Below are 24,590 nucleotides of genomic sequence, written 5' to 3' on the forward strand. Positions count from 1 at the left end.
TTTGAAATTGGGGGGAACATCCAAATCAATATGATTCATTTGAGTATTAATAATTCTGTTTATTTTAGTCTTTCTATATTATCTTCAAGGATATTAAGTTTCTAAATTTTCATGTCTTTGTTTCCTTGATCTAATATAGAGTGTGTTAAATTATCACTTAGGAATTTCTGAAATAGCCTCTCATACCAGATTCTTCTTTAGGTACAATTTGAGCTCTCTATACCTACTGAGCTAGGAATGAAGTGATATAATAGTGACTGTTTCTAATCTCTGCCTTTACCACTGGAATTAGATGTGAGAATGAGAACTTCTTACAGCCAACAGTCCTTCACTGCCTGAAAGTATTTTAAGAGATAAAAAGTACCAAACGCTTTCCCAATACACTTTGAAAATTTTGTTAAATTTTACTACGATACTTCAAAAGATAAAGAATTTTAACAACATTGTACTCTTTTCCCAGTGCAGATTAAAACTACTCCATGGCTTAGTAGATATTCAAAGTCTCATCAGATTGTTAGGACCTGCTAGGGTTTGTATTCCATTAGTCTAGAACCCAGTGCCACTTCTACGGCATGATAAGGCACCAAAGAATGACCCCAGCAGAGAAGCCCAATTTTTAAAAGAACTGACATAGCTATTTAAAGTAATAAAGATATTTTTAGTACAGTAAACAAATCTGCTGTGATATGAAATGTTATAATGGGGTTCTACTTTTATATGCTATGCCAAGTAGCTGCACCATGGGAAGATAAAATTTATACTAGTGTAAATTCGAATTTTAGGAGGAAATACAAAACAGAAGAAATATCTAAAAAAAAACCCCTTCAATTTACTAACAATTTATAGAATACACATTCAGAAAAATTAAATTATAGAGGTAAACAACTTACCACTTTGAAAATACTAAAAAGAACTTGTGGACTAGAGTTGATGCTGCTGCATTTGGATATAACTGACAAGTTCTTGCAACCAGCATTGCCCAAGAGACACCACCAAGAAATCCTAGCATGTTGGAATAAATCCCACGTCCTAGGATAAATGAATATTTATACTGGTTATTCTTAATTTACATTTTTACTGCCTTTCCCTTTAACAAAACAATAACAAAAAAAAAAGATCCTTAGGGACATGCTAATTATGCCATTTGTGAAGCAAGGCCCTAAATCATGAATAGTGCAGGTTGTTTGATACTCTAAACAGGCTTTCTTTCCCATAGAAAAATGTTATAGACAATGATTAGATTCTCAGAAAAGCCTGCTTCTCCTCTTTTGTCCAGGCCAGAGCAGGTCCTCAGCAAAATTTTCAAATAAATTAAATTTGGTGTTGGTATCTACTTACCTCCTTCCACATGAAAAAAATCTCAATTCCTGGTAGTCTTCTCTGCTCTAATGATACTCCTCCCCCAATGGCTTAACCTACAAAGTGCCCCATAATCCAAAACACTTTACCTGCATTTCACCCTCTAAAATAAAAAATTCTATTTTCTTAATATAGACAATCTCACCTAAATGATCTGATATTTTATAAAAGTACAAATAACTGTAATCACTTAATTTAAGAAACAACAAATATCCAATCCTTAATAATACAATTAACATAAATGGGCTTTAAAATAATGGAATTTCAGGTAATGTAAAAAACCCCAGGAAATTTTTAAATCGCCTATTAAGATATTTTAAGGAGATATGATATGTTCAGTTCCTAAGCTATTTCAGTTTTCCTACAACTTTTTTTCCTTCCTGTACTTCTAAGCAGAGGTGTCAATATCTGAGGGCCCAACCAGATTAATTTGTGATTTTCTAAGTCAATATACAGGTCACAGGGATCACATTTTATTTGAATTTGACACCACTACTCTAAAGGCACCATTATAGAGATTGTTCCTAAATAGTAATTTCTAAGCTGGTTATTTTCAGGCTGGGAAGCAATGTGCATACCAATTTTACCTAATGTCTATTAGAATTTTAAGACTGGAAAAAGTGGAACTTACAAAAGCATTTTAAAAAATGACTTGGAAATTAGTTTAAACCTTGTGCACCACGACCATACAACTATTTATAAAAAAATACTATTTTATCCATGTAAATATTGTGAAAGAGGAAGCCACTAATGTCAATCCACTCTATTTTCTTTGGCGTTTATATACTATACTAGATCCTATGGTACTACACACAACTAAAATATTAATTTAACATGATTTCAAGTGTTACCAGGCACTTTTCTTATTTGTAACATGGCATCTTTTTAAAAAATTAAATTAGAGCAGATCCATCACAAATCCTGAGTCCCAGTGTGTCAAAAGTCCTGAAAAGCCTATTTCTAGGCACTCAGAGGTTTTTTTTAGGTGTTAAGAGGCAGGCCTAACACCAGTATTTAGTTCAGGTTCACTTTTGGGATAAAAATGAAATCCTCTTAAGTCACTGAACAATTGACAAAAAGTAAGTTCATTTTGCCCTAACACAATAAAGCTATGCAAAACAAGTGGCACTTTGGGAAATAAGGCCTCCCTAACTTTTTCATGGAACTCATCTGTCAGCAGGTCAAAAGGGTAGAACAACCCAACAAGTCTAAGAAGCTGCGACTTTTATACCCTTAGACAATCAGGAAGCTGGGACCTGAAGGGGACAATTTTGTCTTCTTTCAGGGAAAGCTAATCCTTAACCTAAGGATTAGGAAGGAGGGACCTGGGCCAATCAGATCTGAGGGACAGCTTTGTCTCTTTTTAGAAGGACCGGGGAAGGAGTGGCCTGCGTCTCTCCACATTCTGAAGGGGAAGGGTAGAGAGGAGGACATGCAGGCCTTCTCACACTGGGTGTGCATCATGCCTTTCTATCTTGGGATAAGGCCACAGAGCTGGCAACACGTATGAGCTTTACTGGTAGTATGTTCCATCTTTTCAGTCTAATCCTGAAGGACCCAATTACCACTCTCATATGCCTAAGGCAGGGTCTTGGAACTAGAAGACATCTTGAGCATCAGGAAGCCAGTGGCAGTAGAGGGCTTCCAACAAAAGGGACTAACACTCACCTAAGATCCAAAACAAATATAGATGTCCTAAGCCTCAGGGTACTCAAATTATTGGAGGGCCTGTACTTACAGAGAAATAGAAATTGAGAGATGAGTGCTTGTTCTACATATAAAATATCTATCTTCTGGATATAGCTCATCTCCCCCCTTCCCTCATTTTCAGATGAAGATGTAGGACTGCTACAGAGAGGAGTTCAGTTTGTTCTGGGAGATTAGAACATAAATTATATTTACTGACCAAGAAGCCCAGTGAGAATTCTTTGCTACTTCTACCTCTGAATTTCTTATGTTAAGAATGACCAGCAACGAAAACTGACAGCACTACCTCTATCAGGCTTAGAGTCATCACATGATCACATGACCACATCACATACAAGGACATGTAGAATGTCCTTGCTCAACTAGTCCTTCCATCCTGTGGCAGGCACACAACACCAGTTCCTGTTCCCCTCATCCCTTTGATTCAGGATCACTACTTGCTCAGGCAATATCTCCTCTATTCTAATCCCCAGTCAGCCAGCCCATCATTTTCTGAGCTCATTTTTTCCTCTACTCTCCCATTACACTGGTTTTCTGAAAGCCCGGCTCAACCAACAACTTTCTTTAAAATAGGACTTCTCTTCACATTCCTTGCACTCACTGAAACCTAGCTTCCCTTAGAAGACACTGACTACCCACTGTGGTACTAGATGCAATTTTTCTCATGAAGCCCAACTCATTAGATCAAAAGAACAGGCACCTTCCTTATTCCTCATTTTTATTTTCAGATACTTCCTTCCTTCTGTTGCCCCCACTCAGTACCCTTCTCCATTGAAAAGCACTCCATCCTTCTGTCACCTAGTTCAGATTCTGATTTTACTCATGTATTGGCCTCTAGGTTCTTCCTCAAAAAGATTAGTATCTAGACCAGCACTTATTAAGCTGAGGGTCAAGAAATATTTGGCAATAGTAAAAGATTTCTGAACACAAACATATACTGAATCTGAGTTGTTTCTGGCAGCGCTTGCCAACTTCACTGTAGCCTTGGTTCTGAGCACTTTGCATTGCACATGTCCTCAGGATCAAGAGCGGAAAGAAGTCTGGATCTAATTTACTTTTCTTTCTACCCTAAGCCAGAGTATGGAACTTTAATATATTTTCATGTCCCCTTAAATAGCCTAGTCTTCTAATTCAATCTCAATTCTTATGACCTACAACTTCTCCTACTTCAGTCACTTAGAGGGTCTGACCTCAGTAAACAGCAAGTATGCTACTTTTACGATCCTGAGTTCTGTAATTTTTCTGATTATAACTTCTTACGCTTGCTTCCATCTCTTACTCTTCCTTATTTCTCTTTAAACTTTTTTTTTGTCCTGTGACCTCTACTGCCACCTGTCCTCCCAGATACACTGGCTTCACTTTGCCTGCTTCTATCAATTAATCTCAACTCTGTGCTTCACCAGGTCAGTTATACATGACCTTCTGTTCTTCCTGCTCCTGTTCTTATGCTGCAGAGCACGGTTAAGCATGAGTCATGTTCTCCTTTCTTGTCTTTCATGACACTCTTCGTGGATCTCTTCCTACCTATATCTGACTATACCTAAATTTCTTTTGTTCTTGAGAAAATTCTTAAGCTGATTACTAACAATATGGTTACTGAACATACAGAAAAGGAAACAACAAATGCAAAAAGCCAACATGGCTACATCAAGAATAGGATGTGCCACACTAGTCTTACTTTCTATATGACAGTGTAACAAGGCAAACAAACTGGAAGAATGCTATAGAATTTACCGATATTATTCTTGTGAAAAAGATGGAGTAGACTACATAAAACAATTGGATGGATTCTGAACATGATGACCAGCCAGACTAAAAGAACAACCAATGTCAACTTCACAGAATTTGAGATTTGGAGGGCATCTCAGCAACTCTCTAATTCAACCTACATCTGAAAGGAATCCTCAAAATCACAAAGCTGACAAAAGGGCCACCTATTTCTGCCTGAAGACTGCCAAGGATGGGAAACCCACCTAATCATTGGTTTCTGACATCGAACCTATATTTGCCTCTTTGCAGACTTCCAATCACTGCTCCTAGTTGGACTCTTCAAGGCTAAAGAGAACAAGTCTAATTCCTCTTTCACATGACAGCTCTTTAGATATCTGAAAACAACCACCATTTCTCCAGAATAAATATGGCTAGTTCTTCCTTCAATCAATCCTCATATGTCATGGATGCAAGGTATTTCGCCATCTTCGTTGATCTTTTCCAAACACTCTAGCAAAAGGTAAAGAACATATCCCCAGGATAAACTCCTGAAGACCTCTTCCCATCTTGATGTCAAACCCTTTACAATATTGAGTCTAGCCATCCAATTGGTACTAAATCCATCTGACTGTACTTTCTAATCTACACTTCTCTATCTTCTCCACAAGAATATTATGAGACAGCTTACGAAAAGCTTTGCTAACATCTAGTTAAACATTTAGTTATATCCACAGCATTTCCCTCACTTACTAATTTTAGCAATCTTGTGGGGGAAAAAAAAAAGATTAGCCTGGCATGACCTGTTGTTGATGAAACCATGCTGGCCCTTTGTTATCACAGCTTGCCTTCTAAATGTTTGCCAATCATCTATTTAATGATCCCTTTCCAAAATTTGCCTGGGAATCAACATTCAATCTCACAGACTTTGTTTTCTTTCCTTTTTTTTTTTTTTTTGAAAAACTGGGACATTTGTCCTCAATTTTTGGGGTACCACCCCTTTTTTTCATGATGTTTCACATACCACTGACAGAAGCTTAATAATCCTATCTGTCAGTTTTCAGGCCTATGAATGTAGCACACCTGAATCAAGTAACTTGAATTTACTAAGGGCAGCTAGGTGTTTTCTTATCTCTTTACTTACCCTGGGTACGATTCCCTGTAAAGGTCTTTCTTCTTTGCAGAGAAAACAAATAGGATAAGGAATGCACAATTCTCATTTATCATCCTAACCAACACAAGCAAAAATCCTACTCCCTTTTTAATTCTTCCCATAAATCATACTTTTTGTTGTTTTTAGCTCCCTCTGAGCTTTAGCATGCTTGACACCACTTTCATAGTACTGTGCCATGTGCTTTTATAGTCATCTTCTATTACTTGGCCTTTACTTCCATCTCCTACACATTTCTTTCTAAAATTTAAGTTGGCTGCAGAGTTCTCTGTGCATGGAGATCATCTAGTTCAGGAAAAATCTCATTTTTCCTCTTCATTGGAATTGTTTCCCTTTGTCTTCAGAACTTCATTCCTGAGGATTTCCTACCCTTCCTGGGCTGTCTTCCCCTGAAACATTTCAGTCCATGGGATACTATCTTTTCCTTTAATCCTCTGAAATATACTTTCCCCAAATTGAAGGCAGACACTTAGCAAAAGGTGTTCAATGGAATGTTCCAGGGATGCCTAAGACATCCTGAACTCAACATGTCTAAAACAAAATTCATTGATCTCCTAAACGTCCCAATTTTGTTAAAGGCATTACTATTCTTTCAACTTCTAACTCTTATAACATTAGTGTTATCTTTGACTTCTCAATCTTCCTCATCTCACAAATTTCATTGGCGGCCAAATTTTGCCATTTTTACCCCTACATCTCTAGCTTTTTACCCCTTCTCTCTACAACCTTAGTTCAGATCCTAGATTATTACAGTAGTTTTCTAATTGGTCTCCTAGCCTGAAGTTTCTCCCCTGGGCATGCCATCCAATATCCCCCTGCTAATGTGATTTTCCTTCATCTCAGATCTGACTGTGCTTGAAAAATAATTGTTTGGTTGCTCCATTGTTTTGAGTCCTGGGCACATTATTTTAGGAAAGATATTGATAAGGTGCAGTATATTCAGATGAGGGCAGCAAGGATAGTGAAGGGCCTTAAATTCATGTCATGTGAGGATCATTTAGGAGAGCAGGAAGAACACAGAGAAGACCGAAATGGAGAAATGACAGCTATTTCTAAGAATTACAAAGGCTGTCCTCTGGAAGAAGGCTTATTTTATTTAGCCCCAGAGGTCAGAACTAGGATCAATGGGTAGAAGTTGTATATAGGCAAACAAAGATTTGATTTGTTCTTAAAATACAATTCTCTTATTCTGCAGCTCAAGCATCTTCAGCGTCTCCCCCTTCTCTAGTCCATCCTTCAACACATTTATCAAATCAGTATTCCTTAAATAGGGTTCTGATCTTATTCTCCAGCCCCCAAGAATCTTCAGGGACTCCCTACTGCTACTAAGATAAAATCTAAACTCCTCATCCTGGCATTTAAAAGCTTCCATGAACTCCTTTCTAGATTAACATCTCATCACTCCCTGACATAAACATTTGCTCTCCTGCCTCTGTATTTTTGTGCAAGTTGTCTTCCAAACTCTTCCCACCTCTCTAAATCTATGCCTGGATGCACTGGCTCCTCCCCCTCCAGAGAGAACCACTGGTTTCTTCCAAGGCTCAGCAAAGGTTACCAATTCCTATATGAAACTTTCCCTGAAACTCTCAATTGCTTGTGCTCTCCTCCAGTTATATCATATTTGCTTATTTGTTTACGTTGTATTCACCCAATACAGCATAAGCTGCTTGAAAGGAAGGTTTCATTTCTGTCTTTGTATTCCCAGCAACTAACATATAGCATGTGATTAATAAATGGTTGCTGAATTAAATGATAAACCTTAGAATGCTATATAAATGCAAATTATTATCACCTGTTAGCCTATCTTTAGAGGTTCTAACTTTCAAGTACTCATTAAATCAAGCTAGTGGCTAAAGCAGCTTATATATTCAGGTACATGGAGTAAAATAATGAAGCATTATGACCCATCATATTTCATATCACAAAGTTGTTTCAAATTGCAAAGCATCAAACTTCTCCCCACTCTATTCCAAAAAAATGCAAAGGTGAAAATTCCTGCAGTGTGGGTATATACTGTAGAGAATAGTGTAACTGAATAGTGTAGAGAACAGTATTTGGGTTTCAGTTCAGGATTCAGCAAGTATGAACTATGTGAATTTGGGCAAGTTCCTAAATCTCAATTTCCTTATCTGTAAAGTAGTGATCATAATTTCCGCATTAGTTTTCGTAAAGTTAAAATACCATATAAATGAGTTATCATCACATCAATTCCATTGAGGGCTCAGTGCTTTGGTCCAAGTCAAATGCTTACAAATTGTTGGCAAAATTCAAGATAATTGTAAATGGCAGTCTTATTTCCCAACCATTTTTAAACACATACCAAATACTTACTTTTTGCCCACAGTTTGACTGCTCTAAGAGTGAGTCTAAAAGTCTCCTTATTTGGCACCAAATGCAAAATTTCATCAGTAACCCTGCAACCTGAAAGACAGAGTATTTAGGCATTATTAGGACAACAACAACAGTCTCCCCTAAACCATTAATTCAAATACTTCATGTATTGACATCTTTTCAAATGCTAAAAATGTGATAGGCATTGAAAATGTTAAAAGGGTTTTTTGAGAACTTGCTGTTATTAAAAAATGTTAATACAGTATAAATCTTTCTTTAAAGCAGAAGTTTCCAGAACTTTCTTGGTTTATGGAGCCTTTAGTGTCTCAGTAATTTTTTCATGGTTTCTCAAGATTGAAAAAAACCCTAACAGTTATGTTTATTAAGTAGCTGGGTCAAGAATTTATCCACTGGTACCTCTAGAACTCAGTGTACAACATGGGAACTAAGGATCTATAAATTAAAAGCATACAGGTGATCTGACTGAACACTAAAAAAACAGCTCCTAAGTATCTTGACTCCTTTGACTTCTAACTTTAAAAAACTTGGTGTGGTGATAACAGTGATATTAAGAATAATAACATCTATCTGAGATATGATTCCAGTATTATGCTAGCTGTGTGCTTTAGCCAAGTCATTTAACTTCTATGAACCTCATTTTACTCTGCTACTAAATGAGGATCACAATATTTGTACTATTGACACTGTGCAGGGTTGTTGTGGGGAATCAAATGAGATCATATATCAATGGGTAAAAAAAAACAAAAACACTCTAATTTTGAAATTCTAAGCTTAAGATTCATCAAGTACTTTGAAAATTATTTTATGCTCAAATATACAATCTGAAGCTTTTCTTTTAAATCTTACCATTGAGGCTTCGGATACACCTTATATCTAGACTTCTCAGACGTGAATCATCTCGTAGATCTAAGTTATCAGAAACAGTCTGTATGGCCAGTCTTGCAAACACAAGGTCAATCTTGAGAAGTAACAACAACAAAAAAGACATTAGGAGAAAAAACTAAAAATATATACACCCAAAGAAAAAAGTTTTATATGAAAGATATCTAAAATTATGAATATTTCTAACTACTATTAGCCTGGGAAATTTTACTTAAAGAACAAAGCTTTCCTATATGCTCAAATCTTATACCAGATATCAGTATAGCTATGTATGACAATGGTGATTACTTTTTAAACAAAAAGAAATTATTTTAGTTATGCATGCCAAGTCATAAAAATTTTACCAGTGAAATACAGTAAATATTACAATTCTTACCTCAATGCCGTCAAATTCAAATTTGACTACTGGCACGTAAGCATCTTCTACCGCCTATCAAAAGAAAGCAAGAAACTTATTTTTTATGAGGTTCCTTTCAGTCCTCCTTAACTTTTAAGGGAATATGTATCTCTTTCACATTGTATTTGTTCTCAGTCACAAAATTCACTGGGAAAACAGACAAACCATGTCCTTGGTCAGATACTTATTAAATACTTTATAGTCACTTGTGACTAGTTTTGTCTAATTAAACATTTCAATTAACAATTTTAAAATTTAAAACCCAGTTGTTTTGAAGAAACATGTTAAGTTAATGGAAAATAAAATACAGTTCCAACAGAGTATCATTAATACAATACACATGTTAAGACCAAGGTTTCCTTAATTCAACAAGGTTTTCATATAATCTGGTAAAAAAGAAGTACTGGTTTTCAGGAGCTTGCCAAATTCATATGGAAAGAAAACTCACCCTCCTTTGCACAATATATACTCTAATTCTACCTAATCCATTCAGGGGAACACACAAGTAAGCAAGGCTAAAAAATTACTTGGAATCTTAAAATTATAGGCCTTTTAAATCTTGTTAATCTTCTATTGTAGTTTCCAACTTCTGAACTGGCCAGTCATAAATTGATTTGAATCAGCTATCTGACAACAGTGCTGAGAAAGAGCAGTAGATTTGGAAGATTTGGGTTTGAATTCCTTTCTAACTATAGACAAATTGCTCAACTTCACTGGACCTCAGTTTTTGTGTCTGCAAAATGGCATGGAAGAACGTTAAAACTATCATCAATCTGTAAAGTCCCTTTCAGCTTGAATTCCTATGATCTTTATGAATTCATTAAAACTTAAATCAAATGCTAATCCTCTCTAGAAAGTTTTCCCTTAACCCCCACAAATAAAGGTTACTCCTCAGACTTCTCATAACACTGTTTTGTAATTGTAATCCCCTTATCATATATCAGTGTGTACGTTGCCTATCTTCTATCACCACCAGATTTTCAAGAAGTTGGGGACTAGGTATAATCAATCTTTTTATTTCCTTCAGTATCTAGCCCATGGCAAGCACTTAGGTGTTTACTCAGTATTTATTAAACAAGACTCTAACTTCTTGCCCTGTTGTTTTGGGCTTTTTGGGGGGCAGGAGAAGGAAGGAAGGGTGGCAGTTGTGGTGCGATGCCATAATTTCATCAGTGGAAGTCACTTTTGCAAAGAAAACTCCCTCTGACAATACAGGTCAGCAAGTATTCAGCAGCTTATAGTTTTAGAGAGGAACCAGGGAACTGAAAAGGTGAGTGACTTTCCCAGGATCAGAGACATGACTTTGACCTGTTTTCCCAATAAGCTCCCTAAATACTGCACTTCTAAAACATCATTAGGTGGTGAAAGACCAATGGTCTTGCCTTCAAAAAATGATCTCACCCTACACCTAGACTCACAACCAGAAGCTGTAAGAGATCAACTAGAGATGAGGCCCAAAGAAACTAAGGGACCTCTAAAGGTCACAGCATGAGGCAGCAGAATTGGCACCTGAACCAGGTCTCTATGTTCTACCAGTGTTCTTTTGTTCTCTGCAATGCTAAATCTTCTTGGTATGCTATAGGAATCAGATTGCATAAACTCAGAATGAAGAATTCAAACCAAATCCTTAGGAAAACCACTAGACTTTTAAAAAAATCCTTCTATTCCCAAGAATACTTCACCAGAGAGAATATTCAAAAGGAAAAAATTCACCAAATCTGTCAGGTACAATTTGGCTGAATTCATAAAAGCACTATTTCCTTCTCAGTCCTCCCCAACTTCCTCTTCTTCTATGGCCAACTACTTTTTTTTAATACAGTGAAATGTAAAGATTCACTAATTTAATCTTATTAAAAAAAAAAAATTTTAAAGATTTTTTTCCCCAAAAGATAGGCTTTATACTCCATGTATAAAACCCAATATTTATCATCAGCATTAAGTTAACACTATTGAATGCCAATAGAATAATACTTGCCCTTAAATTTCTAATTCCATCCTGATGTTTGAGTTTCTCAAAAAATGACTGAAAAAAATCAGATCTTTCCACATGCCTGGGTGCAACACACAGCGCATCGATATCAGCACCTGCAAATACAAACAAAACATCCCCTTTTAAGAAAAAATATGCTATGTGTTCATGGGATGTAACTGTACATATGCAAGTGAACATACAGTATGTGTAGTTCAGGCTTGATTTAGCTATCACTTGGTGGGTAACATTTTTGCATCCTTATTTAAGCAACTATGAAATCAGTCATAAATTTGTTATACAGTGTACATGTATGGTGATTATCCTGGGTACTATTCAGATAATTTCATCTTCTTATAGTTTCCCAAAAGCTGTTAAAAGTTTTAGTGGAGAAACACACTGAGTGGAAATTGTGCCATTAAAGAATATTTTAACCATGAAAATAAAAAGAAAAAAGAAAAAATATGCTAAACGCTGTTGTTAAAAGACTAAAGAATATAAAAGTTCATACCTTTAGTGTGTACCCCCAGTCTGTAAGATCCAAAGGTAAAAATCTTACCACCAACATTAGCCACAACAGAAGGTGGGAGATTCTGAAATGAAATTAAACAAATTCTTAACTGAATAATAAAAAAATGAGGGGAAACGCCATGATAACATTCTTTACTGAGATAAATGGTATCAATACAACATAGTTTAGAGTAATAAAAGACATATAAAATAACACTACAGTTTTCTATTTAACAAATTTTGGATGCTGAGTGAAATGAGCAGAACCAGGAGAACATTATACACAGTAACAGCCACAGCGTGGGAGGACTGTTTCTGACAGTTTTCTCATGGTTTCTCCCATTTGTTTTAATTCTTCTACGCAACATGACTAATGCAAAAATGTGTTTAATAAGAATGTATGTATAGAACTCATAAAATTGCATGCCATCTCTCAGTGGGAGGGGAAAAGTAGGGGGAGAAAATTTAAGACTTATGGAAGCGATTGTTGAAAACTGAAAACAAATTAAATTAAAAAAACAAAACAAAACAAATTTTCTTTGACGGATCAAGTTCTCTTCCTCCTTTCACTGCTACAGAATTGTAGGATATCAGAGTTAGAAAGGACCTCAAAGTTCATCTAGCTTAAACTGTACCTGAACAGGAATTCCTCTATAATATCCCTAACAAAGTGGTCATACAGACATGTGGTTATCATATTATGATCAATGATTTAAAGCTAAAAGCACCCTACATTTCATCTAGCCCCAAACCCCTCATTTTACAGATGAGGGAACTGAGGCCTAGAGAAATTAAATGTGACTGAAGTCAACAGGCAGTAACATGCAAAAGCTGTACTCAGATCGCATGACTCCAAATTTAGCACTTTCCACTGCACTGGCCTACCTCCCCATTACTTCTTGATGCAACACAATCCACATTTGGGCAGCCCTAATTATAAGCTTTTCCTATGAAGAATCTAAATTAACCTCTGCAACTTCCACATATTGTTTATAATTCTATTCCCAGAGACCAAGAAGAGCGTAATTTCTCTTCTTCGGTCCCATCACCACTACAGCCTCCATTCTCTTAGACCTCCTGTAGTTTGTCTGTGCTCTTACTAAATAAAACATGGTCCCTAGAACAGAACACAATACTCTAGATGTGGTCCAACTAGGTTTACTACCACCTCCCTCATGTCAAACATGATGATTCTGCCTCTATCAACCTACTAAAAGGATCACTAATGACCACCTTCCTCACCATTGCCAAATCTATGATGTTTCTTTGGTCCTCTTCTTTGAAACATAGGCTTCAACACATGAGAGTTCAATGTTAATCCTCTCCTTTCTTAGTATTCAAGATGATATATATTATCCAGACCTATGACTATTTGTTCCATCTTCTTCACTCTTTCCTCTTCTTATACATGTAGGGATTGGGGGTTGGAAAAGGTCCCTGACCCTCTGTTGTCTCTAGATATATTAAACTTATTCACATGCCTGAAGCTGTTAATTCCATGCTGAAAACTTCTGAACCTTGATCTCTTTCCCAACTTCCATTCACACATCTCCAACAGCCTAATAGACATTTCTACCTGAATGCTTGTCAGTCACCTCAAATAACATACTGAAAAATGAATTAATTAGCCCAATGTATCAAAGGACCCCCCCATCCCCAAAATGTCTGTCCCTCCTGATTTTCCTGTTTCTGCTACTGGTATTATCAGTCTTGCTATCATCAGACCCTAAAAGACAGATTAAAGCATTTGTTAAATACTTACTATGTACCAGACACTGGGCTAAGTATTGGAAATGCAAGCAAAACAGACACTCCCTATCCTCCAGGATCTAATATTCTAATGGGGGAGTGTGTGTGTGTGTTGAGGGGTGGGGGGAAGATAACATAATAAAGGGAGATGAAAGAGAAGAAAAGCTGATAGGAATGGAGCCAGAAGAGAAGGTACCAGGTTTCTTTTTCCTGGTCCCCTCCACACAGAAAAAATCAACCTCCAAATCCCTCCACTTTTTTCTAGTTGAGACTGATGCATCTTTTGCATTTCTGTCCTATCTGACACAGTTTTCCTACAACTTCTAGCTTAGAAGTACTGCATGAGCTGGTCTTAGGTCAGCGTACCAGCTTCAGGTCTCCCTAAGCCCCAACTCATTTCACATGCCACCTCCAGAATAATCTTCCCACTGCCCAGTTCTGATTTTATCACACCTCTCCTTCAATACTCCCAATAACTCACCACAGTCATACAGCTGCTCTGGCCAGACTGATCTTCTTGTCATCTTCCGGATCTGCCTTACATGCTCTAGGTGCTAGGCTATGGCACCTATTTCTCCTTGCCTAGTCTATCCTTCCCCTATTGGCCATCTTTCTAAAGGATGAAACCATCCTTCAAGATCCAGTGGTGCTTTATGAAGTCCTCTCTTGCCCAGCTAGAGCACAATAACCTTCTCTTCTAAACTTCTACACTTAAGGGTACCTGTATCATTTCTCTGGAGGAGGAGAAAGTGAGCCTGGTGACCTTGTACAGCCCTTCTTCACTCAAAACAAAGTCAAGTGCAAGTCATATCATCATTTCTCTGATGTCATGGTCTTCTTCCAAAATGAAAGACAAACACAACCACAACAACTACTTCTCTGACATTTAGCCTCTTACATAATCTTACATAATTTCTCTCATCTCCTTAAATAAACTTAAGTTAGCTTCTTGCTTATAGGACAGTGCTATACTTCCTCATACTCCGTCAAGTTAAATGAAGTACCCTGTACAAAATCAAACACATTTATACATGTTAAGATCACAAATATCTTCTTTGGGTTAAGGGAGCATTAGTATTTCAGGAATAAGACTTGTAGAATAAGTCTAATTCCTTTTCCATTTTGTATCAAATACAAATACAGTCAAATACAAAGACAGTTATGACATTCCGCACAAATACTCTCTTGTCCAGGCTAAATATCTCTAGTTTTCTCGCTATCTTGGTCACCCACCTGATGGATAATAGGCAGCAACTATCAAGACAGCCTATCTTGTCAATGTCCTTATTAAAACGTGGTGCTCCAAACTAAACACAATACTCCATAGTTATAGTTTTAAATGTTAAGCTTTGTTAGTATGATGATTATTATTACCCAAATTGAAAATGTTTTTATTTGAAAGTAAAGTTACACAGAAGAGCCATGACTCTCCCATCTCATATGTAATTATGAAGGTGATTTTTTATTTTGGTACTAAAATCTAAGACTTCACCTTTATTCAATTCAAGTCCAAAGCTTTAGCATGTCAAGGTGTTTTTAAATCCTGTCATTCAGTGTCACCCCTCCCAACTTTGTCATTTGAAAATTTGATGAGCATGCCTTTATCCAAGTCATTGATAAAATTGTTTAGAACAGCACTGCCAAGCACAGATCAAGTTCTATTACAGGCAAAACCATACACATTTGTAAAAGATCAGTAACAAATCTAATTTTGCTTCAATTTAAACCGATTTGTAAAAACAAAACAAAAAAATCTGCCCAAAACTTTAGGAAAATCCAGATTATATTACTTCACTAAAATTTCATTCTCACATGTTTCCTGAAACTTTTATTATTAATCTAGTATCATAATGTACATAAACATAGTAAATATCAGAATACATTTTTCCACTTGGAAGGAAGTATTCAGTTATTTGAAGTAAATTATTCTGTTGCCAATCAGGAGGCTCTAGAGAGTATCTCAAATAAAGAGTAGTTGACACATAAGAAAAAAAGATATATGTATAGGAAATAATGAGGCTACTAACAAATCTATACAACCTATAGAATTTCTCAGTGTTTCAGTAAGTAGGAAACACTGAAAAACTATTCTAAGCTTCCCATAGCTCAAAATCTGTATATGATTATGTCAATGGGATTAAAGTCAATAACATATGGTAGATATAGTGCTAAGTGAATTAGTACCAATTACAGAACCAAAGGGCTACATAACACTTGTAAGACCTCAAAATCTACCTCTCTACCTTTAATAGTCAGATATCTTAAGAGTATTTAAAATTTACAGAAAAATTGCTGCTTATTCCATGGGGAATAAAAGGTTAACCACAAGATTAAAGGACTCAAATTACATCTAGCTAAAGTGAGCCAATCTGGGGTTGGATTCTAGTTAAACATGTAAATTTCCCAAACTAATTCCTAGTTATACTGAAAAAGATGATTTTACCCAAGGAGGGCATTTCAATAATTGTAGGGGAAGGATGCTGGATATCTTGTGATTTTCCCTGGGGTGGGAAGTAAGGTTATTAGAGATAGGACAGTGTCTTGGACAAGACAGGAACAGCTTTTGAGCCTTCCTAGGAAAGTCAGGAACTTTGTAACCTTTTTCCCCCTGCTCTTCACCAACAAAATAGACCCTGGTTTAGGGCTAAAGTAAAACCAGCAAGCAGAAATAATCTTCTTGGATGAGTCATTGATGACAAATAGGTAAGAGGTCTTAGACAGAGATAAAATGGACCAGAAAAGACAAATGCAATGTTAACTTGGAAGATGAGCAAGGGGTTTCCCTGCCCAAAGAGAGTGGTACAAGCAGAAAGTAAGTTAGATTAGAAATTAGAGGATCTAAATATGAATCCCAGCTATTGTACTGACAACCCATGTGATCTTATGAATGCTACATGCACTGCTGGGATATTAAATTCCCTCATCAGTAAAAGGAGGACACTCATAACATGACTAATGAGGTCTCTTCCATCTTTATCTATAATTATATAAGATTAGAAATTTAAAAAAAATACTAAATCTGACCAAAGGATATGAAAATATATCCATTTCTCCCCCTGGAGGAGGGGGCATTTAGTGGCAGAGTTAAAGAAAGTCCTGGGTGATGAAACTTCCACAAATGCATACTGTCAAATGTTTGGCAACCTAATTATAGAAGGCAGCCTGGGGCACTGAGAAGTTAAGTGACCTGCCCATGGTCATACAGTCAGTATGTACTGGACTCAGCTCTTTCTGCCCATCTCTATCCAGCTGCATCTCTAAATAAGAATTATATAAATAATAAATTTAGAGTTGAAAGGGATCTAGGAAGTCATCTAGTCCAACCTACACCTGAAGAAAAATCTCTGTAATACCCCTGAAGAACGGTAATTTAATTTCTGCTTTAAGATTCTTATTACTGGGAAACTCACTACTTCTTAGGACAGCCCATTCCACTTTTCAACAGCTCCAATCAGAAAGCTTTTTCTCACATTGGTACAAATTTGCCACTGCTAAATGAAATTTGCTGTAACTATAAAATGACTTTTATATTTATACATGTATGACAGTAATATCTGGCAACCTCAACTATTCCAAATATGAAGAACCAAGAAGGTAGTAAAAAAAGAGGTCCCTGGGAAGTAAAACCTATCAAATTGCAGATTACACAAAGCTGAAGATAGCTAACACAACAGACAAAAGGTAAGCTCCAAAAAAAAATAATATTGACAAGCTAGGGCACTGGGATGAAAATCCCTTACTAAGATGAAATTTAATAGAGATAAATGTAAACTCTTACACTTGGGTTTGAGGAATAGACTTCACAAGTACAAGTTTGGGGAGTCTTTGAGACAAAGATGTGAGGGTTTTAAGTGGGCTACATGTCCAATGCTATCAATAGTATGATAGTGCAGCCCCAAAAGCTAGTGCAGTCGTGGGTACAACAAAGGCACATTTTCCATGAATATGGAGGCTTTTTCTTTCTTCTGTCCTGGTCAGACCATGGTTAGAGGATTCTATTCAGTTCAGGGAACCACATCTCAGGAATGACAAAGATGAGCTTGAGCCAGAGGTAGGCAAACAGGATGTGGAAACCCTAGAGTCCCTGTCATAGAAGCTCTGCTCAAGGAATGAGGGTGATTTAGCTTGGAGAAGAAATGGCTCAGGGCAACGGATAGCAGTCTTCAAGTACTTGAAAAGCTAGTCAAAGTGGAAGAGGGATGAGATTTGTTTTCTTTAGGCAGAACCAGGAGCAATGAAGTTGTAAAGAGGTAAATCTAGGTTTAATGTAGGGAAAAAACTAAAAATAAGAATTATCCATAATGGGAACGGTTTTCATTTGGAAACTGTGGGTTCACCTCTCACTGAAGGCCTTCAAGAAAAAGCTGCAGAGATGTTGGGTGTATTATGAGGGAGATTTTCTCTCGGGCATGAGTTATAATAGATGACACCTGAGATCCCTTCCAAATTTGAATTTCTGTTAAAACCAGATGTGCAAAGAGTCTCTACTTAAGTTTTTCATTACAATATTAATTGAGGCTCCTTTTATGTCTCACCTGCAACTTGTAATAGATTTCTGCCTCCTGATACTTCCTTCTTCAATCCAAGTTTCTCACAGCTACCAAAAAAATTTTCCTAATGAACAACTCTGACTATCTCACTCTAATGCTCAAAAACATTTTTTTTGCTGTATAATTTTGCTCTAACCTACTTTTCCAGACTTATTAGTCCCCCACAACAGGAAAACATTCCCTCTTCATCACTACCTGTTCTAAATGTTTTCCTCTTCTAAGATCTATTTCAAATACTATATTGTCCATGAAGCCTTCCCTGAACCTCCCAACTGAATATTCTTTTTTCTTCATGGATTATTTAAAGACCATTTTGCTTGATTTCCTTTGTTGTGATCACATTCTCTGCAGTATTTTATTTTAGTTGCAATTATGAGAGTGAGTGAGAGAGAGAGAGAGAGAGAAAGGGAGGGAGGAAGAGAGGGAGGAGGGGAGGGGGAGAGAGAGAACATATTATTTTTCATCTTTGCATCCCCATCATGGAATGGGGCCTTTCACAAAGGTACTTAAGACATACTAAACCAAACTGAGATACATTCACTCAGTTTTCTATTCTTATTCTACACAGAGTTCTTACATGCTTAGCTATTTACTTCCAAGCCCACAATAGATTAGAAGAAGCAAATAAGGAGAAAAACTGCTACAGAAAAATCAGAGACAAGCAAGATGTGCTAATAGGAGAGAACCATAAATATCATAAAAAGTATACATAAGAACTCAAAACAGAGCAAGAAGGGGCTATTTAATATGGGAGTGAATGGTCCAACCACCTTAATAGACTTTGAGGATGCTGCTGTACTCACAGTATAATAAGTGACATCCATCACAATTAAATTTTTTTCTTAATTGCAAGACATTATTATACATAATCCATGCTATTTAAGCAGACAGAAGCCAAAGGATATGTGAAAAATGTTTAAAGAATTTCCAACCTAAATTTTTTATCATCAAAAAAATTACATTTAAATTTAAAAAGGTAAATAAACCCTCATGTATATAAGTTATATAGATAATAGGACTATCCAAAATGAGTCCTTGAGGGTTCCAGATACCTGAGGATTTTGCCTAGTATTTTAATCTAATCTTGTCCTTGTTCCTTAAGTATATCCTTTTGGCACAAGGAGTAACCTATTATTTTAAGACTCTTACCTTACTTTCACTGAGTTCTGAAATCCATTCTTTTACCAGATTATTAAGTTTGCCAAGAACAGCAAGTCTACAATAAAAACAATAGGTTTTAGTTTGAGGGAAAACAAAAACATGTCCTGAATTTTTAAAACTAGAATGGTATGCTGATTTCAATGGACAGGACCAATAACTGTACTATACAAACTAAAAAAAAAAATAGCTAACATTTTTATAGTGTTTACTATGTGCCAGGCACTGCAGTAAGCATTTTACAATTATTACCTTATCTGATCCTCACAACAACTCTGGAAGGTAAACGGTATTATTATTCCTATTTTAAAGTTGGAAAAAAAAAACCCAACTTGGGCAAATAGGGTTAACCAACTTGCCCAGGGTCACCCAGCTACTTAGTGCCTGAGGCTGGATTTGAAATTGGGTCTTTCTGACCTCAGGTCTAGTACTCTATCCACTGCACCAGCTAGGGCCCATGTTATTTCTAACTTTTTGTGTATCATGATTATTTAGGGGATGAGATTTTACCCATGTATGCTTATCTGTGTAAGAAGTATTAGTATTACAATGGATGGTCTTATAAAATAATAGCAGCTCACATTTATATACTATTTAAAAATTTATAAACTACTTTCCTCCCAACAACCTTGTGAAGTAGGTAGAACTTTAAAGATGAAGATAACTGACTACAGAGAAGGTAATTGACTTTCCCATCCAGGATAAGGCCTCTATCATAAAAGAAAATGATTACAAATATTCCCATTATACTTTTCTAACTTTATTTCCCAATAATCCCTTTCATGTACCCTACATATCAACTAAACCTGGGTACAATGAATAGTTTAAATATCACCCCCACATTTGCTCATACCCTTTCCCATGCCTAGAATGCCTTTCCCTAGCTCAGTTCCATCTGTCTATATCATACTTTTCAAGGTCCAGCTCAGATGCCATTTATTCCAAATGTCACTGACAACCTTTCTTTTAACAGCATTTTGTGTACATCCCTTATATGGTACTTAACACTCTCTCATTCTACTGTTACTCATATCAATGTTAATCTTTAATCTAGATTCTAAATTCCTTGAAGTCAGAGATATTCATCTTTGTATCTCTTACAGTACTAGTGTCAAACTCAAATAGAAACAGGTGCCACATCTGTACATGAGTAATCTTTCAGGACACATAATGACAGTTTTAAATGGTAATATTACTGTTTCATTGTATTTTTATTTATTTTGTTAAATATTTCTCAATTACATTTTAATGTGGTTCAGACCATACTAAAGAGTCTTGTAGGCTGTATGTCAGAAACCTGTCTTATGGTACCTGTCACAGAACCTTGCACATGGAAGGTACTCCAATTAAATGAATGATATACCTGTGATTTAATTCCTCTTCATCTTCAAATACACCAAATGGTTTCATGGCTTCAATTAACTTCTGTGTATAAATATGATCTATTTCTTTGGGAGATGCCAGACTAATTGGAGATGTGATTCCATAATGCTTTTGACGCTGGGTCTCCAGCACTGCACTTCTGCTCAAGAAAAAAAAAATAAAGGGAAAAGGTAAAAGCCACCATGAGACATTGGTTCAGTGGATCTATCGCATTTTAAATTTCCTTCAAGGGCTCTCTAAAGGTACTATTATATATTATTCCAGGGTAATGTTTCACTTCTGGTCATAAAAGGCACTTATGATTTACTCTGGTCTCTGGCTTTTGAAGAGAAAGTCATGGAGAGTATGACTTTCCTGTGCATTAGCATTAAGGAAAACTGTCCTACCTACCTGAATAAAATTTCAGCCGGTGCCACAGTCATCACAACTTAAAACGAGTAAAACGAGTAAAAATCCAGTTGTCGGAAATTCATAAAGGCAGGTGTTGCTAATCGCTGTATTAATTTACTTTTTAAAGGTTAATAAAATGCTTTGAGATAGAAAAAGATAATCTCTGAATTTTTTTTTTTTTTGGAGGGGGGATGAGTGGATGAGGAACTAGAATTTTCAGAGCTCATACACATATGAATGTCTAAACTCCTACAGCCCAGATAACAATGCTCAGTGGATATAAGAATAATGTATTCTACTTCAACAATTGTAGCAACTCTTCAGTTTGGAAAGTCTGTGAACTATTCAGGAATGTAAACAGGATATACTTATTTTAAAGATATTCTATATTTTAAATATGCTATCATTTGTGATGTCAGTGGAATTCAAAACACTATACTAACTTTACCTACATTCTTAACTGAGCCTTCTAAGCCTTCAAGTACTACAGATGTTGTTATTCCCATTTTAGAGATGATGAAACTGAGACTGAGAGATGTAGTCACTTACTGACATCTAGTAAGTGTAGAAGGCTGCAACCTAGATGTTTCTTGACTTTAACTGCCATACTGGTGAGTGAAAATCACTATGATATAATAACCTCTAAGAATTCTGTAAAGGCAGGAAGTATCTCCAGGGGCTTTTCCTATATTCCTCTCCCCAGTCTTGGTAGAAGGAAACATTCTCTTCCTGGAGAAAGACCTTGGGGGAAGGAGAAGTGTAGACTAAGAAGGAAAGGGTTGTCTTGGGCTTTCAGTAAAGAATTTGTATCATTTACGGCAATTATTAATAAACCCGTATCAGGTTTGGGACAGCTGGATGGAACAATGAATAGAGTGTCAGGCCTGGAGTCAGGAAGAACTGAGTTCAAATTCAGCCTCAGACACTAGCTGTGTGTCCTTGGCAAGTCTATTTAACCCTGTTTGCCTCAGCTCCTCATCTATAAAATAAGGTGAAGAATCTTTGCCAAGAAAATCCCAAATGGTGTCACAAAAGAGTTGGACTTGTCTGAAAAATGACCGAATAACAACAAATAAAAGGTAATTTAGATTCATTCAAAACAGAAAACACTATCAACTCACTCTGAAGGGGGACAAGTATTAATAGAAAAGTCAAATTATTTTACTAGAGAGAAACAGCCAAAAATTAGAAGGAGCTTGTGAAATATTTAGGCTTTTGAAAAGAAGAAAAAGCTGCAGAATAGGGGAAGAAGGAATAGAGTAATAAATATAAGGTTTATTGAGGTGCAGCGAGGGACACACGGGGAGGAAGAGAGGAATTTGTTCTCCTTTAATTCTAACAGAGCTAATCCAAATTCTCTTTATTTGGGTTGGGTTGATCTGGCCATTTGCAAGAACTCCCAAATGTGCTAATTAAACTGTCCGGATGCATATGGTGCTTTGCTTGACACTACACAATATAAACTGATAAAGGCTGGCCTTCTAGACTAAATGAAATCAACAACTAGAAACATACAGAAACAAGAATTCAATCAAGTGTTAAAGACATCAGTATATATCTATTAGCCCTATAGCTACAAAAAAGTATTGTATTACAAGCTTCCCAGTCAAAGGTTCTCATGTAAAGAGGGGAAAGAGTAATGCCCTAGGATCAAAAGGTAACTTACTATCCTTCTTAAAATACTTATTGATCCTTAATCGTAAGGACAAAAGGGAGGATACTTAGTTTCCAGACAAAAACCAAAAATAACGACTACAGATTCCCACTAGCAATCATTTTGTTGCCAGATATTTAGAGATCCAGCCTTAACGTCCCCAAAGGAGAGGGTTGAAGTCTCATCTTTAATTCATACTAGTGACCCTGCGCAGGTTATTAAACTTTCCCAAAGCCCTAGACAATTCTCTTAAGACTGAAGCTTCAGAGTAAGTAGGGCTCTGAATCAGTCGTCAGTAGACTTTCTTCATCTACACCACTATTAAGGCAGCAAGAAGTCCCCTCTCTTTCCAGTTCCACCTCCAGTTGAAAAGGATTTATTTCTTTTCCGAATTCAACAATTAGTTGAAAATAATTCTGTACCTATGCATAATAGTTTTAAGTTACGTATGTCATAAAATAGTTCTTATAATGTGTTATAAGACAGTTCTTAAAATACGCTAAAAGTTGACAGGCAATATAATAAAAAAGACACTATAAAAACTAACGTTATTATAGGAAGTTACAAATAAGCAACAATCTTTGCCAATAACCAAACTCAGAAGTGGTTCTGACTTAACTCTAAGCCTCTGGGATGCAGAGGAGGTTGGAGGTGAGATCATCTCTCAACAGTAAAAAGGGAAACTGAGGCAAGTCCTCCCACTCACTTAGGAAATGACTACGGGGAGGCTGCGTTCCTGTTGCGGTGGGAGCCGAGAAAACCAGCTGGGCAGACAACGCAGGGGCAGAGGGCGCGGGATGGGGCAGCCCGGGGCTGGAGGCGGAGGTGGGGTGGGCCGGGGGTGCAGGAGCCCCGGGCTGTGCCGGGCAAACTCTGCCCATCAGACGCTCAGCATCCCCCGAGGGTGGGGAACGCCGAGAGCCGCGGCCGCGGCCCCCGGGGGCTGGGGGGAGGCGAGGAGGGGAGCCCGGGGAGCCCCAGGCGGGACGGGAAGCGGACACCTCCCAACTGTCGCCCCGGGCCCGGCCCGCACTCACGCTGACATTTCTTTCATCGCTTCCGGCGCCTCCACGTCTGGCAGGAGTCGTTCTCTCTTCCCCTCGGCCGCCCCTTTCGCTCCTTCCTCCTCTGTCGTCCGCTCCCTCGGTTTCCCTGGGCTCCTTCACTCTCTCTCACTCCCTCCCTCCCTCGTTCGCTCGCTTTCTTACTCACTAAGGCCGAAACATCCAACCCAGTAGCGCGGCCCGAGCCCGCGGGGCCGGCCCTATTTATGACAATACAGCGCCGCCGCCGCCGCCGCCGCCAACGCCAACATGGCGCCCCTTCCCGACGGGCTTCGCGCGGCGGGCGCCGGCTCCGGCTCCGCCCCCGCCCCTGCCTCTGGCCCCACGCCAGGTTCCCGGCAGGCGGTTCGGGGTCCACCTAGCGGCTGCGCAGTGCGCCGTGCTCCGGACGTGCCGGCTAGCGGCAGCCAGGTGCGCGACCCGCCCCGCCCCGCCCCGCCCCGGGCAGGGCCGCGCTGTCTTCCGAGAAACCTCGAAGACCTGGGGAACTCTCCGCGCCGACGTCTTCTGCCCGCCCCCCGGAGCAGTTGCGGGTCTCCCCTAACTCTAAAGCTCCGCAGTAGCTTTTTATTTTTAAATGAATGAGCG

General features: G+C 37.7%; 1 protein-coding gene across 3 annotated transcripts in view; it reads right to left on the reverse strand.

Annotated features, from left to right (window-relative positions):
- Window positions 1-24,261, reverse strand: part of PAPOLG (poly(A) polymerase gamma) — a 43,824-nt gene extending 19,563 nt beyond the window's left edge. For all 3 annotated transcript variants that reach the window (XM_072635486.1, XM_072635485.1, XM_072635487.1), the window contains exons 1-9: window positions 23,976-24,261; window positions 20,875-21,033; window positions 19,503-19,569; window positions 12,056-12,137; window positions 11,551-11,660; window positions 9,555-9,608; window positions 9,143-9,254; window positions 8,276-8,365; window positions 891-1,029 (exon numbers count right to left, since the gene is read on the reverse strand). In XM_072635486.1, coding sequence (XP_072491587.1) covers window positions 891-1,029; window positions 8,276-8,365; window positions 9,143-9,254; window positions 9,555-9,608; window positions 11,551-11,660; window positions 12,056-12,137; window positions 19,503-19,569; window positions 20,875-21,033; window positions 23,976-23,992 — 830 coding nt within the window. In that variant the 5' untranslated portion in view covers window positions 23,993-24,261. The remainder of the gene's footprint in view (window positions 1-890; window positions 1,030-8,275; window positions 8,366-9,142; window positions 9,255-9,554; window positions 9,609-11,550; window positions 11,661-12,055; window positions 12,138-19,502; window positions 19,570-20,874; window positions 21,034-23,975) is intronic.
- Between the last annotated feature and the right edge of the window lie 329 nt (window positions 24,262-24,590).

The sequence above is a fragment of the Notamacropus eugenii genome, chromosome 1 (genome assembly GCF_028372415.1).
Source record: "Notamacropus eugenii isolate mMacEug1 chromosome 1, mMacEug1.pri_v2, whole genome shotgun sequence".
Classification (NCBI taxonomy): Eukaryota; Metazoa; Chordata; class Mammalia; order Diprotodontia; family Macropodidae; genus Notamacropus; species Notamacropus eugenii.